Source organism: Poromitra crassiceps (assembly GCF_964638095.1).
Source record: "Poromitra crassiceps genome assembly, chromosome: 6".
In the NCBI taxonomy this organism is placed as follows: Eukaryota; Metazoa; Chordata; class Actinopteri; order Beryciformes; family Melamphaidae; genus Poromitra; species Poromitra crassiceps.
Window position 1 is genome coordinate 45,721,290 of NC_139627.1, and position 15,157 is coordinate 45,736,446.

At 43.9% G+C, this 15,157-nt stretch overlaps 1 protein-coding gene across 1 annotated transcript; it reads right to left on the reverse strand.

The window, feature by feature from the left end:
• Positions 1–340: 340 nt before the first annotated feature.
• Positions 341–15,072, reverse strand: dbi (diazepam binding inhibitor (GABA receptor modulator, acyl-CoA binding protein)). The gene is made up of 4 exons (XM_083639403.1): positions 14,945–15,072; positions 2,964–3,081; positions 2,156–2,218; positions 341–676 (listed from the first exon to the last, which is right to left on the reverse strand). Exons 1-4 carry the CDS (start codon positions 14,957–14,959, stop codon positions 603–605), a joined length of 270 nt encoding a protein of 89 aa, XP_083495529.1. The 5' UTR covers positions 14,960–15,072; the 3' UTR covers positions 341–602.
• Positions 15,073–15,157: the final 85 nt, after the last annotated feature.

Genomic DNA, 15,157 nt, shown 5'->3' on the forward strand with positions numbered 1-15,157 from the left:
TGGCATCATTGAATTAAACAAACCTGTAAGGAGTGCATAGAAAAATCAACTAATGACAAATGTGAATTTTCATTTTCCCTTTGGGCCACTTTTTCCCAATCCTAAATCAGAGACTATAAACTGGACCAAATGAGGTACCACGCTGCTAGGTGAAAGAAGTTTTGATATTTTCACCTCCATCCACTGTGAATCATTTGCACACTTAACGTTACAGTTTGACACTCTTTGACCATCTTATATTATCTTGAAAACACTTTCATTATGTGTGCAACCCTAGAACACATCATAGGGAAAATGCAGAGAATATTAAACCAGAGAAGCAATTTTTTTTTTACAAGGAGTCCTGCTTTATATTCATATTCATATTACAGGAGTAAAGTTTCAGTCCTTGTTTGCTGGTGGAGGACGGATTCGCTCGGTCTATCCGGTCTATCGGCCACCTAAATCTCATTGGAGCACTGGCGATGCACCAGGCGTTCACATGTGTCATGCATCATAGTAGCAAAGGGCACAGTCCATGGGTTTAAGGCATTGAACAGGGGCGAGGTGTGGTCACAGCCAGCGGTGTCTGTCCCGCCTGCAGTGGGCCTGGGCACAGTACGTTAGCTTCCAAACTGCTCCTTCAGCTCCTCTACCAACTTGATGTACTCGTTCATGGCATCCTCTTGGCTCTTTCCTGTTATAAAAATACAAAACAAACATTAAAAGCCAAAAGAAAAATACACCCTCATATACTGCTACACTCTGGAATATCTTCCATTCATGGTGGTCAATGCATTCCAGGATTTATTTTGTGATGCATTTACTTTTTTGGTGAACCCGCTGTCCCTCAAACCTGCCTCACCTACTTCTACTTGATTTCCTACATTTCCCAGAATGCATTTTAACAGCCCCTAGCCTAGAGAACAGGCTTGAACTTGTGGCATTCAGCTGTGGGTTATTAGCCTATTTCACTTACCACCCAATTCACCCATTTTGTGTCTAAAAGGCAGGAAGTAAAACAGGTGCAAGCAGAACACTAATGAGGGTTTCCAACTTCCAATCCAACTTGGTGATCCAGTGCTGCTGGGGCCCTAATCAATGTCTTGCTTGCACCTGTTTTACTTCCTGCCTTTTAGACACAAAATGGGTGAATAGAGTACCACAGGGATGATGTATTTTTGTAGGCTTTATCCAGAAATCGCCACCATTTGGTTCTTCAGTGGAAAAGTCTATGGGGTTTTAGAATGGGGATTTCACTTAAATGCATAAAATAAGGTCTGTGTGGTTAACAAAAGTTTATGGGAACGTGAATTTGTGTTCAGCATCAAACTCTTCACAAACGTGAGTAACTTTTTTGCCTTTTTTTTCTAAAAATTGTGTAAAAAAAAAAGCATTTATGTTCCAAAAGTCATAAAAGTTATTCACGTGTCTGTCTGTCTCTCTACTACACGGGGCCAAGAACTAAAACGTAATTTAGCCACCTAAAACAACGGCCACCTAAACAAATCGATATCTGTGTACTGCAGTACTGTAGCGGAGGAATACGGTAGTTGTACGGTTGGGAGAAAAAGCAGTGCCGAATGAGACCGCTGTTTGGCAGAAAAGTAAAGCGTTGAAAATTGTCAAAATAGAGCGTGCATGTACACAGATATCGATTTGTTTAGGTGGGCGTGGTTTTAGGGGACTAAATTACATTTTAGTTCTTGGCCCCGTGTACTAGAGACAGAGCTGTGGAGGCTGCTGCTTCAGAGTGCCGGGTCTCGATAAACGGTGCGCTCAGCGCCCGAGAACACTGTACCTATTTCAGTTAGTGTATGCAACTAGCTGATAGGACCCCACTTCAAACAAACCGAAATTCTCCTTTAATACATATTTTTGAAAATAGATGGTAAGTTTGTCTCATTTTATAAGACATTCTCAGTTTCGGTACCGATATTGAGGTTCCAAAGCTGGTATCGATGTAAAAAAAAAAAAAGTATCGAAACAACCGTACTTCCTGTATGAAATTAAACATTTCAGCTCTCAGCTCGCATATGATTTCATGTCAGTTGCACCTTGCTATGCAGTTACATAGAGGTAGAGTCCTACGCTCATTGTCACGAGTTATAGGACAAGCAATTGTCCCTCACACAGGAACAGCAGCACCACCTACAGGCGTGAACATGTACCTCACCTTTCTCCTTCTCCCACGCATCCCATTTGGCTTTCCCAGTGAAATCCAGCATGCCAGGGCGAGCTAGAGAGAGAGAGAGATAATTAAGAGTTACAGTAATCAAATGAGTTGACCCTTGAACGAGGACGAACAATATAACACTCACACCACAGTTAAACATTCAGATAGCTGCGATTCAACAATTATCACAACATCTCAGTTATGATAGCCCACTTGATTGCTAACGCTTGCATTACACAATTCCTTCCTTACTTTGCTGCCTGCTAAACTTCCCACACATTGTACTTACTGTAATTATTAGTACTAACACATTGTACTTACTGTAATTATTAGTACTAACACATTGTACTTACTGTAATTATTAGTACTAGGTGGTTGACGACGTGAATGTTTTTCCCCAGTCTGCACTGCAGTTCATATTTACAGACATTCAACATGCAATGAGTGAAAGCATCAGAGTACTAACTTGAGCAGTCTAGTACAGATAATAAATCTAAAGGTCCTCACACATCGTCAGCGTTTTTTTCGTGCGATTAATTCGCACGTCAATAATATTTTCCGAACCTACATCAGTCAATGCAACCGTGCATACCAACGCTGAGCGTTATTGCAGCGTTTATTTTTTCGAACCACGGTCGATTTTTCAGACATTCGCTTCCGACGTGTACACATCTGTGGCTGTGATTAACAGGTGGGTCAAAACTCGCATCGCAATTTCAATCCATCGCCACGATGGCAGAAACCGGAGAACAAGGCCCAGGTTGAAAATAAGCGGATGTCTCCTCTCGGTAAGCCGCCGTGGTCTCACCGGTGTTGACGTCGCCGACGGTGGATTGCTTGAACAGGCTGTAGACCTTCAGCATCTCTGCGTCGCTCGGCTTCACCTTCAGCTGCTTCACCTCTTCGGCAGCCTTGTCAAACTTAGCCTGCAAAGGACAGGGGAACACGAGGAGTTAGAGACAGAGACCTTTACAGGGTATATGCAGGAAACCTGAAGTTAAATCCAAATACCTTTTAACACATTGAGTGCCACAGCGCTTCAGTAAAATTGTCTGCAGCCTGTGCCAGATTCACTTCCATTCAGTTGAAAACAGCTATAGAATTTTTTCTATTAGGGCTATATTGACAGGGCTGGACTTTAATGAAACATTGAACACTCCTGCTTCTTCCAAAGAAGAAATTTTGTTTCTAGACAGTTCCATTATGAAATGACAGCCTCTGAAAAAAGTGCACTTTCAAGGGTTTTCTGTCGTTTTTTTTTACTTTCCAAGATATAGTCACTTTTATGAATACCTTTTGCACTCTAATTTCGAGCACATTCACTGACTCTGGCTGGTGTTTTCTGATGTGGTGGCGTGGTGTGGTTTCTGTGCAGCCTGCGTGCCCCCCCCCCCCCCCCCCCCCCCCTCTCCACCTCTGAGCTGCGGGCTCCTCCCCACACGCACAGAGTTTGTTTTCTCACAGACTCCGTTTTTGCCCCGGACGGATCCCAGCGCGCAACGAGGAAATGCCAAACGCGACTGAACGAAAAGGCTTGGCCGTTCGGCTTCGGATGCTGGCTTTCTGGCAGGGAATCGTGTGGAGATAGATAGTAGCAGAAGAGCTCAGTTGTGAGCGCGGATGCAGCCGAGCCCACTGTCCGCTGCAGACAGAGCAATCTATACGGCTCTGGCTGAAGCATGCCACGGTTTCCCCTTTGATCACGTCTTTCCCTGCTGTCTCCTGCACAAAGTAAAGGATCTGAGGTGGGTGGCGCAGCTCTCGTGTCGATGTTTAAGGTGGCGCCGTGTGATGCCTTGAAGGGATTCATGCTCACTGGCTAGGTACGACCTTAAACAGCAGAATTATGGAATAATATGAATTATGATTTTAGGACGTGCACAGACGTCCTTGGCACTCCACGTTACTTTTTTTTAGGACGTGCACAGACGTCCTTGGCACTCAATGTGTTAATACCTTTTTTAAGACCTTTTCAATATATTTTAAGACCTCAACGCCACTTTCATCACATCAGTGATAGGGCTGTAAATCACAAGTTTCATCACAATACGAGATTGTAGAGATTCTTTGGACACGATATACGATATTTGCTGATATCACAAAGTCTGCAACAATATGATTTTGATTCAATTCAGGGGTCTGCGATCAATATGAGACAATATATCATATGCCCATTTAACACAATCAGCACAATAACTACAAAATATAATACTGTACCTCCTCAAATGGCGATTGAGATTTTTAAATGTTTTTTAAGGGCCTTCATTTTCCCTAAATTGATTTATGAAATTTTAATACTTTTCAAGACCCCGTGGATACCTTGCTTTACAACTTTGCATCACTGATGACATCACAATTGCTCTTATGACATCACTGATGATGTCACAATGCCTATGACATCCTCAGTGATGTCACAATTGCTCAAGTGACATCACTGATGACATCACTTCTGGGACAAAATTTAAACAAACGGAGAACATTGCCCACATGCTCCCTTTTAAATGTCTTGTTCCAGCTTCATGTGAATATGTTCTGGTTTCTTTAGTCTTCTATGACAGTAAACTGATTATCTTTGGGTTGTGGACTGTTGGTCAGGAGTCAGTACAAAAACAAGACATTTGAGGATGTTATCTTGGGCTCTGGGGAAAAAGTGATTGACATGTTTCACCATTTTGTGACATTTTATAGACTAATCGATTGATTAGTCGAGAAAATAATCACAAATTAATCCATGATGAAAATAATCATTAGTTGCAGCCTTAAAATCAGTTGTAGCATAGTCCATAGCACTGGAAAACAGAGGAACCAATCAAAAAACCTTCAGATAAGAAAGACATGACTGGTGAGTTGAACTTTGTCCAGGGTGTGACAACTAAACTCTCCTGACAATCTGCACAAATGCGAATAAGTGAGGCCGGCGTATTGGTATGAGCAGAGAGACAGAGTGGTAAACTACAGCCTGAGAGGCTGGTGTATTGATATGAGCAGAGAGACAGAGTGGTAAACTACAGCCTGAGAGGCTGGTGTATTGATATGAGCAGAGAGACAGAGTGGTAAACTACAGTCTGAGAGGCTGGTGTATTGATATGAGCAGAGAGACAGAGTGGTAAACTACAGTCTGAGAGGCTGGTGTATTGATATGAGCAGAGAGACAGAGTGGTAAACTACAGTCTGAGAGGCTGGTGTATTGATATGAGCAGAGAGACAGAGTGGTAAACTACAGCCTGAGAGGCTGGTGTATTGATATGAGCAGAGAGACAGAGTGGTAAACTACAGTCTGAGAGGCTGGTGTATTGATATGAGCAGAGAGACAGAGTGGTAAACTACAGCCTGAGAGGCTGGTGTATTGATATGAGCAGAGAGACAGAGTGGTAAACTACAGTCTGAGAGGCTGGTGTATTGATATGAGCAGAGAGACAGAGTGGTAAACTACAGTCTGAGAGGCTGGTGTATTGATATGAGCAGAGAGACAGAGTGGTAAACTACAGCCTGAGAGGCTGGTGTATTGATATGAGCAGAGAGACAGAGTGGTAAACTACAGTCTGAGAGGCTGGTGTATTGATATGAGCAGAGAGACATAGTGGTAAACTACAGTCTGAGAGGCTGGTGTATTGATATGAGCAGAGAGACAGAGTGGTAAACTACAGTCTGAGAGGCTGGTGTATTGATATGAGCAGAGAGACAGAGTGGTAAACTACAGCCTGAGAGGCTGGTGTATTGATATGAGCAGAGAGACATAGTGGTAAACTACAGTCTGAGAGGCTGGTGTATTGATATGAGCAGAGAGACATAGTGGTAAACTACAGCCTGAGAGGCTGGTGTATTGATATGAGCAGAGAGACAGAGTGGTAAACTACAGTCTGAGAGGCTGGTGTATTGATATGAGCAGAGAGACAGAGTGGTAAACTACAGTCTGAGAGGCTGGTGTATTGATATGAGCAGAGAGACATAGTGGTAAACTACAGTCTGAGAGGCTGGTGTATTGATATGAGCAGAGAGACAGAGTGGTAAACTACAGCCTGAGAGGCTGGTGTATTGATATGAGCAGAGAGACATAGTGGTAAACTACAGCCTGAGAGGCTGGTGTATTGATATGAGCAGAGAGACATAGTGGTAAACTACAGCCTGAGAGGCTGGTGTATTGATATGAGCAGAGAGACATAGTGGTAAACTACAGTCTGAGAGGCTGGTGTATTGATATGAGCAGAGAGACAGAGTGGTAAACTACAGCCTGAGAGGCTGGTGTATTGATATGAGCAGAGAGACAGAGTGGTAAACTACAGTCTGAGAGGCTGGTGTATTGATATGAGCAGAGAGACATAGTGGTAAACTACAGCCTGAGAGGCTGGTGTATTGATATGAGCAGAGAGACAGAGTGGTAAACTACAGTCTGAGAGGCTGGTGTATTGATATGAGCAGAGAGACATAGTGGTAAACTACAGCCTGAGAGGCTGGTGTATTGATATGAGCAGAGAGACATAGTGGTAAACTACAGCCTGAGAGGCTGGTGTATTGATATGAGCAGAGAGACAGAGTGGTAAACTACAGCCTGAGAGGCTGGTGTATTGATATGAGCAGAGAGACATAGTGGTAAACTACAGCCTGAGAGGCTGGTGTATTGATATGAGCAGAGAGACATAGTGGTAAACTACAGCCTGAGAGGCTGGTGTATTGATATGAGCAGAGAGACAGAGTGGTAAACTACAGCCTGAGAGGCTGGTGTATTGATATGAGCAGAGAGACAGAGTGGTAAACTACAGTCTGAGAGGCTGGTGTATTGATATGAGCAGAGAGACAGAGTGGTAAACTACAGCCTGAGAGGCTGGTGTATTGATATGAGCAGAGAGACAGAGTGGTAAACTACAGTCTGAGAGGCTGGTGTATTGATATGAGCAGAGAGACAGAGTGGTAAACTACAGCCTGAGAGGCTGGTGTATTGATATGAGCAGAGAGACAGAGTGGTAAACTACAGTCTGAGAGGCTGGTGTATTGATATGAGCAGAGAGACATAGTGGTAAACTACAGCCTGAGAGGCTGGTGTATTGATATGAGCAGAGAGACAGAGTGGTAAACTACAGTCTGAGAGGCTGGCGTATTGATATGAGCAGAGAGACATAGTGGTAAACTACAGCCTGAGAGGCTGGTGTATTGATATGAGCAGAGAGACATAGTGGTAAACTACAGTCTGAGAGGCTGGCGTATTGATATGAGCAGAGAGACATAGTGGTAAACTACAGCCTGAGAGGCTGGTGTATTGATATGAGCAGAGAGACAGAGTGGTAAACTACAGCCTGAGAGGCTGGTGTATTGATATGAGCAGAGAGACATAGTGGTAAACTACAGTCTGAGAGGCTGGTGTATTGATATGAGCAGAGAGACATAGTGGTAAACTACAGTCTGAGAGGCTGGTGTATTGATATGAGCAGAGAGACAGAGTGGTAAACTACAGCCTGAGAGGCTGGTGTATTGATATGAGCAGAGAGACATAGTGGTAAACTACAGCCTGAGAGGCTGGTGTATTGATATGAGCAGAGAGACATAGTGGTAAACTACAGTCTGAGAGGCTGGCGTATTGATATGAGCAGAGAGACATAGTGGTAAACTACAGCCTGAGAGGCTGGTGTATTGATATGAGCAGAGAGACAGAGTGGTAAACTACAGCCTGAGAGGCTGGTGTATTGATATGAGCAGAGAGACAGAGTGGTAAACTACAGCCTGAGAGGCTGGTGTATTGATATGAGCAGAGAGACAGAGTGGTAAACTACAGCCTGAGAGGCTGGTGTATTGATATGAGCAGAGAGACAGAGTGGTAAACTACAGCCTGAGAGGCTGGTGTATTGATATGAGCAGAGAGACATAGTGGTAAACTACAGTCTGAGAGGCTGGTGTATTGATATGAGCAGAGAGACATAGTGGTAAACTACAGTCTGAGAGGCTGGTGTATTGATATGAGCAGAGAGACAGAGTGGTAAACTACAGCCTGAGAGGCTGGTGTATTGATATGAGCAGAGAGACATAGTGGTAAACTACAGCCTGAGAGGCTGGTGTATTGATATGAGCAGAGAGACATAGTGGTAAACTACAGTCTGAGAGGCTGGCGTATTGATATGAGCAGAGAGACATAGTGGTAAACTACAGCCTGAGAGGCTGGTGTATTGATATGAGCAGAGAGACAGAGTGGTAAACTACAGCCTGAGAGGCTGGTGTATTGATATGAGCAGAGAGACAGAGTGGTAAACTACAGCCTGAGAGGCTGGTGTATTGATATGAGCAGAGAGACAGAGTGGTAAACTACAGCCTGAGAGGCTGGTGTATTGATATGAGCAGTAGGGGTGGGACAAAATATCGATACCCACGTTATCGCGATATTTCCACCCGCGATACGTTATCGATACACTGGCGCCAAGTATCGATATGTTTATTAATTTTTTTTTTTTTTTTTTTTTTTTTTTCCCAAGTTGACTTTATTTATGTTTGTAGTTGAAACAAAAACATAACTACTGTAGGCTACATGAATGGAAATGTTTGATCATTAATATCTACTTTTAGAAATTATATAGGTAGGTAGGTAGGTTATAGCCTATAGGTTTTCTTGTTTTAATAGTAATAATAAAAAGACTTAATGTGTAACTTTTCCTCCGTGGTATCGAAAATGGTATGAGTGAGTGAGTTAACTCAGAGAGTTCATGTCAATTCTGCTAATAAATGCATAATACATGATTTTTTGCCTTCAGAGGTATTTTTTTCACTTGTTACACAGGTATCGTGATGTATCGTCTTCCAATATATCGCAGTATCGCAGTATCGCAGTATCGTGATATATCGTTATCGAGGGCCAAGTATCGTGACGATATCGTATCGTGAGCTACTCAGCGATTCCCACCCCTAATGAGCAGAGAGACAGAGTGGTAAACTACAGCCTGAGAGGCTGGTGTATTGATATGAGCAGAGAGACAGAGTGGTAAACTACAGCCTGAGAGGCTGGTGTATTGATATGAGCAGAGAGACAGAGTGGTAAACTACAGCCTGAGAGGCTGGTGTATTGATATGAGCAGAGAGACATAGTGGTAAACTACAGTCTGAGAGGCTGGTGTATTGATATGAGCAGAGAGACAGAGTGGTAAACTACAGTCTGAGAGGCTGGTGTATTGATATGAGCAGAGAGACAGAGTGGTAAACTACAGCCTGAGAGGCTGGTGTATTGATATGAGCAGAGAGACAGAGTGGTAAACTACAGCCTGAGAGGCCGGCGTATTGATATGAGCAGAGAGACAGAGTGGTAAACTACAGCCTGAGAGGCTGGTGTATTGATATGAGCAGAGAGACAGAGTGGTAAACTACAGCCTGAGAGGCTGGTGTATTGATATGAGCAGAGAGACAGAGTGGTAAACTACAGCCTGAGAGGCTGGTGTATTGATATGAGCAGAGAGACAGAGTGGTAAACTACAGCCTGAGAGGCCGGCGTATTGATATGAGCAGAGAGACAGAGTGGTAAACTACAGCCTGAGAGGCCGGCGTATTGATATGAGCAGAGAGACAGAGTGGTAAACTACAGTCTGAGAGGCTGGTGTATTGATATGAGCAGAGAGACAGAGTGGTAAACTACAGTCTGAGAGGCTGGTGTATTGATATGAGCAGAGAGACAGAGTGGTAAACTACAGCCTGAGAGGCCGGCGTATTGATATGAGCAGAGAGACAGAGTGGTAAACTACAGTCTGAGAGGCTGGTGTATTGATATGAGCAGAGAGACATAGTGGTAAACTACAGTCTGAGAGGCTGGCGTATTGATATGAGCAGAGAGACAGAGTGGTAAACTACAGTCTGAGAGGCTGGCGTATTGATATGAGCAGAGAGACAGAGTGGTAAACTACAGTCTGAGAGGCTGGTGTATTTATATGAGCAGAGAGACAGAGTGGTAAACTACAGCCTGAGAGGCTGGCGTATTGATATGAGCAGAGAGACAGAGTGGTAAACTACAGTCTGAGAGGCTGGTGTATTGATATGAGCAGAGAGACAGAGTGGTAAACTACAGTCTGAGAGGCTGGTGTATTTATATGAGCAGAGAGACAGAGTGGTAAACTACAGTCTGAGAGGCTGGTGTATTGATATGAGCAGAGAGACATAGTGGTAAACTACAGTCTGAGAGGCTGGTGTATTGATATGAGCAGAGAGACAGAGTGGTAAACTACAGCCTGAGAGGCTGGCGTATTGATATGAGCAGAGAGACAGAGTGGTAAACTACAGTCTGAGAGGCTGGTGTATTGATATGAGCAGAGAGACAGAGTGGTAAACTACAGTCTGAGAGGCTGGTGTATTTATATGAGCAGAGAGACAGAGTGGTAAACTACAGTCTGAGAGGCTGGTGTATTGATATGAGCAGAGAGACATAGTGGTAAACTACAGCCTGAGAGGCTGGTGTATTGATATGAGCAGAGAGACATAGTGGTAAACTACAGCCTGAGAGGCTGGTGTATTTATATGAGTAGAGCCCGACCGATATATCCGTCCACCGATATATCGGCATCGGCCGATATGTTGGCCGATATTGCAGTTATTTTTTTCTTTTGCATATTTTGTTATATGCATGTTGTGTATACCGGTATTTGATATTTTTTCTTAACTCAAGTTATATTTTATATTTGTTCTATTTGTGTTTTTGTATTTCTAGTTATTTATCATTATTAAATTCCCAGTGAAGTTTCATTGCATTGATGTCATTTTGGACAATACAGTTGATTGATAAGCTGTAAAATATCCTGCCTACATTACAGATCTCAAGTCATGTCACGTCATATCTTTGTCAAGTGTTTGATATTTGAGGCATCATAAAAAAAAAAGTGTAATATAATGTGTGTAATATTAATATAAGAATATCAGCTGATATATCGATATTGGAAATGTTTTACTCGCTAATATCAGTATCGGCCTCAAAAATGCAGTATCGGTCGGGCTCTATGAGCTATATGAGCAGAGAGACAGAGTGGTAAACTACAGTCTGAGCTAACCTTGGAATCCTTGGAGAAGAGCACTGGCTGTGAAGCACAATGAAACTGAAAAGTGGCATGTTGCTGCCAACACATTACAATAAGCTCATTGATTCAGTCGGACCCTTTCGCAAAACAACAAAAACACACTGGCCGTGCCATTCTGTGCCAACTATGCCAGAGGGGAAGACCATGGTGAAAATAAAGCGCTAAACACAAAGATAGCAGCTGAGGTCAAGTAGCGGTAGAAGAAACGGGTTTCCGCCCTCACTTACAGTATATTGTGTTTTGTGCATCTGCTCCCATTTTGGTTGTATTCATGCCAAAGATGATTTAAATGGATCACCAGAAAACTGCTTTGGACTCACTTAAATGAATGAATGAATGAATGCAAATGCAAAACGTGAAATACACCAAACTTCACTTCAAAACATGTCACATTGTTTTGCCATCATTGTGGCGTGTGGGCTAAAAACAACCAAATCCGACCGAAAAACACTGTGCTGTTAAGAGTATGCAAGAACGAGAGGGGGGAAGAAGGTAGGATTTTGGCCAGGGTGATGCAACGAAGCATGTGAGGAAATTACAGCAATCACAAGCAATAAGCCGTGAAATCTAATCTACTAAACTCCACCACAGAAATCCAATATCCTTTGGTGGCCTCATATAACAGGAGCAAAGATCAAGCTGCAGGAATGGAGAGCCAAAGTCCCTCCCCTTCCAGTCGGGGGCCTATGCTCACCAGCGTCTTAAAACATTTTTTTTTTTTTTTTTTTTGCCTTTATTTAAACAGGTAAAATCACATTGAGACCCAGGTCTCATTCACAAGTGCGACCTGTTCATGTGAATGGTGGTGAACGGCGAGGGACGATACTGTTTTTGGATCCCGTTTGAATTGTGCGACGGGGTACACATTATGATGTTTGTCAATTTAAAAGATCGTAACTTTGCAAGTCAAGAAAGTGGCAGTTTGTGGTCAAACTGTGGCAAGAGAAGTTATAAATCATTAAGACTACCGCACAAGTGACGTCTCTCCCGCCAGGCCGTGTTGGTGTTGGTGTTGAGTTGGAGTTGATTGAGCGGTTCCATACAAAACTAAACATTATGTTTCAGCCAACTGCGACTTTCCTGACACGCATAGTTATCTTTTAAATTGTCAAAATGTACATGTGGAGCTCATGGCACAATTCAAACGGGATTTTAAAAAACAGTAGTAGAGGGTTTCTTTTTTTTTAAGACCTTGGTATGCATGGTGAGGCAGGAAGTGACGTCCACTTTGGCTCTCTATACAGTTGATAATATTAAAGTGGTTCCTGGCCCCTGAGCACCACGGCACGGCTGAGTGACACACTGCATCCCAGACAGTGCAGCTGCTCAGTGGAGGACTGGTTGTACTGGTCGGCTCCCAGATGTGACTGTGTGTAACTGAATATCTATGCAGCAGGGCTGGTGCTGGAAACCAGCGTGGGGCTCAGCGGACCTTCCTCTGAATAAATAAAGGGCAAGTTGATTTAATCCTTTGAAAGCATGTGACCACTGGCATGCAGGGCTGCAGATCTGGAAAACAATAACTTTGTCATGCCGATTTCTTATGGAGGTTGAATTTTAGAGTCTGATCTTAATGACGCGCATACCAGAGTGCTTTAACACTCTGTGTTTAACCCAAACACACAGGTTACTGCACAGTGGTGGAAATATTATGCATAAATTCACCGTGGAACGCACGCATGTGGCATGCCCTCAGGATGTTGAAAGTCCCGAGTTCACGTTTATATGCAGGTGAATTTCTTGTCGTCCATTCTGCAGCACCGGTTAGTACAGTGGTCCTCAACGTGGGGTCCGGGCGGGACCACCAAGGCTCCTTGAGGGGGTTCCAGAAGGTCCCCAGCAAATTGATGATATTGTTAAACTTGAGCATTATTTACAAGAAGTTAACACACTTTAATGTTGCTAGGTAGTTTAGAAGAATGACTATTTTGATCATATTTTCACTGTCCACCTACAATAGGCTATGCTAGATTTGGAATTCTGGGCAAAAACCATATCTGACAATAAAAGAATATGATCAGATTTGGGTCTGAGATAGCCCCATTAATTATGTTCCGCTGTTCTCCGTTCCTCTGCGATGCACTCTGAACTAGCGTCACACAGCCTTCTATAAGTAAATGGGGGGGGGGGGGGGGGTCGAGCATTCAAAACGCTTTCCTACTCGTCTCCGACGTCCGATCGCAGATCCGAAGATATAATAATCGCCCTGTGGGGGAGTTAAAATGATATTCCTGCATGAAACAACCGTTTAAAAGCAGTCTTTCAACAGCCTGTGCCGAATTTACAGCAGGGTGCGTTTGATCTCATTATCATGGTGCACCCCTTGCAGCAAACAACATTGCAGTCACATGATACCGTGGCACAGTGATCAAATCCAGCGCACCTGGGAAGCAAAACATGTCATGAAATACTCAAACCCCCAAGGTTCCTATTGGCACTGGGACGCTTCCCCTCTCCTAAATTTGGCACAGGCTGTGGAAAGACTGCTTTTAAACAGTTGTTTCATATCATCAGAATAGAATATAATTTAAAAAAAAATAACCCCCCCGCCTAAACTACTGGCTTCCGTAGGGAGATTATTATATCCTCGTATGCGACCCTACCTATGACTTCAAAGTGCAGAAATAAGGTGAGTTTAATGCCCGACACAGATTACCTAACGAAAATTGGCTGGTCGGTAGGAGGGCTCTTACTACAGTGTAATGTGTTGACTATGGATGTCACAATATCGTCCCACGATATATCGCGATATCAAAACGTGACAATATGTATCGTTGAGATTAAATCTCATATCGCGAGAAAAAGAAGCTGAACATGGTGGCACTGATCTGCATCTGATTGCATGCTCGCTCTCCTTTTCATTGCTTTGTTTGAACAGACAAGGGACGTTACACGGAGGATGAAAATGGTGAATTAGCGTGGAGCATGCCCCCTCAACTTACAAATCGATCGCAAAAAAATATTGTTAAAGTATCATATCGTTATCGTGAACCAAATATCGTGTATCGTATCGTATATCGAGTGTATCGTGACACCCCTACGAACATAGGTTGAGGCTGGGATAGCTGGCTCAGCCTGGCTGGGGGCGTGGTCAGGGTGGGGTAAATTCCCCAGTCTATCCATTCAGCAAAGTTAGAATTTAGCTGCTAGCGCAGCCCAGGCAGACACGATCAGGGATTCAACCACCGCAGTAAATGCACATCTGAATAGACGTCTTGTGTTCTGCTCTAGAATCCCCAAAACTGTAGTTAGAGCCGCAGCACCATCCTTTGGTGAGTCAGCCCGTTGAGATATATGGACGGTTTTACCCCACTCGTGCGCCAGCCGTTTAACATGTTGTGGGCGTTCCCACACAGTCTCTATAGTTGAGCCTGAGGGCTGTGTGTGACGCTAGTTCAGACTAGTACAGAGTGCATCGCAGAGGAACGGAGAACAGCGGAACATTATGGGGCTAGGTCCGAGACTTCCCATAATGGTAGGGGGATGTGACTGTGTACTATCAGGGGTCCTTGATGTGAAAACGGCTGAGAATCACGGGGTCAGAACAATAAAGTTAACACTCAGCCTTGAGCTAGCTGCCTTATTTACTGTCTATGCTGCCTGACAAGGAAAACCATACAGGCAGCTCGCAATGGCGAGGGGGGCCATCCTTGCAAGGCTCGCTGCCCGTTACATCGCTTATTGTGCGGTGCACGGGACAAGCTTTGCTGAATGAACGCTATAAAGCTATCGATAGTATTACAAAGTCATTACGCACCTTCAGGTCAGCCATTATGCTCTGTTTTCAGCGAGGCCCGCTTGCCGCTCCGCAGACAGCACACAAACCGTTGCAATGAAAAACGGGAGAGTCACCGTCAGACGTCTGTGTGTGGTACATGAGCCTGCGCAGCTCGAATACGCCCCCTCGACGCCTCCCAATGGCTTATTTAAGGAGTGACATCACATCGAAGCCGTTCATTGGTTGGCGTGA

Coding starts and splice junctions, on each gene's coding strand:
- dbi (XM_083639403.1), bottom strand. Junction 2,219..2,963: donor CGTCGGCGACGTCAACACCG/GTGAGACCACGG, acceptor CTCTCTCTCTAG/CTCGCCCTGGCATGCTGGAT. Junction 677..2,155: donor TGCGTGGGAGAAGGAGAAAG/GTGAGGTACATG, acceptor TTTTTATAACAG/GAAAGAGCCAAGAGGATGCC.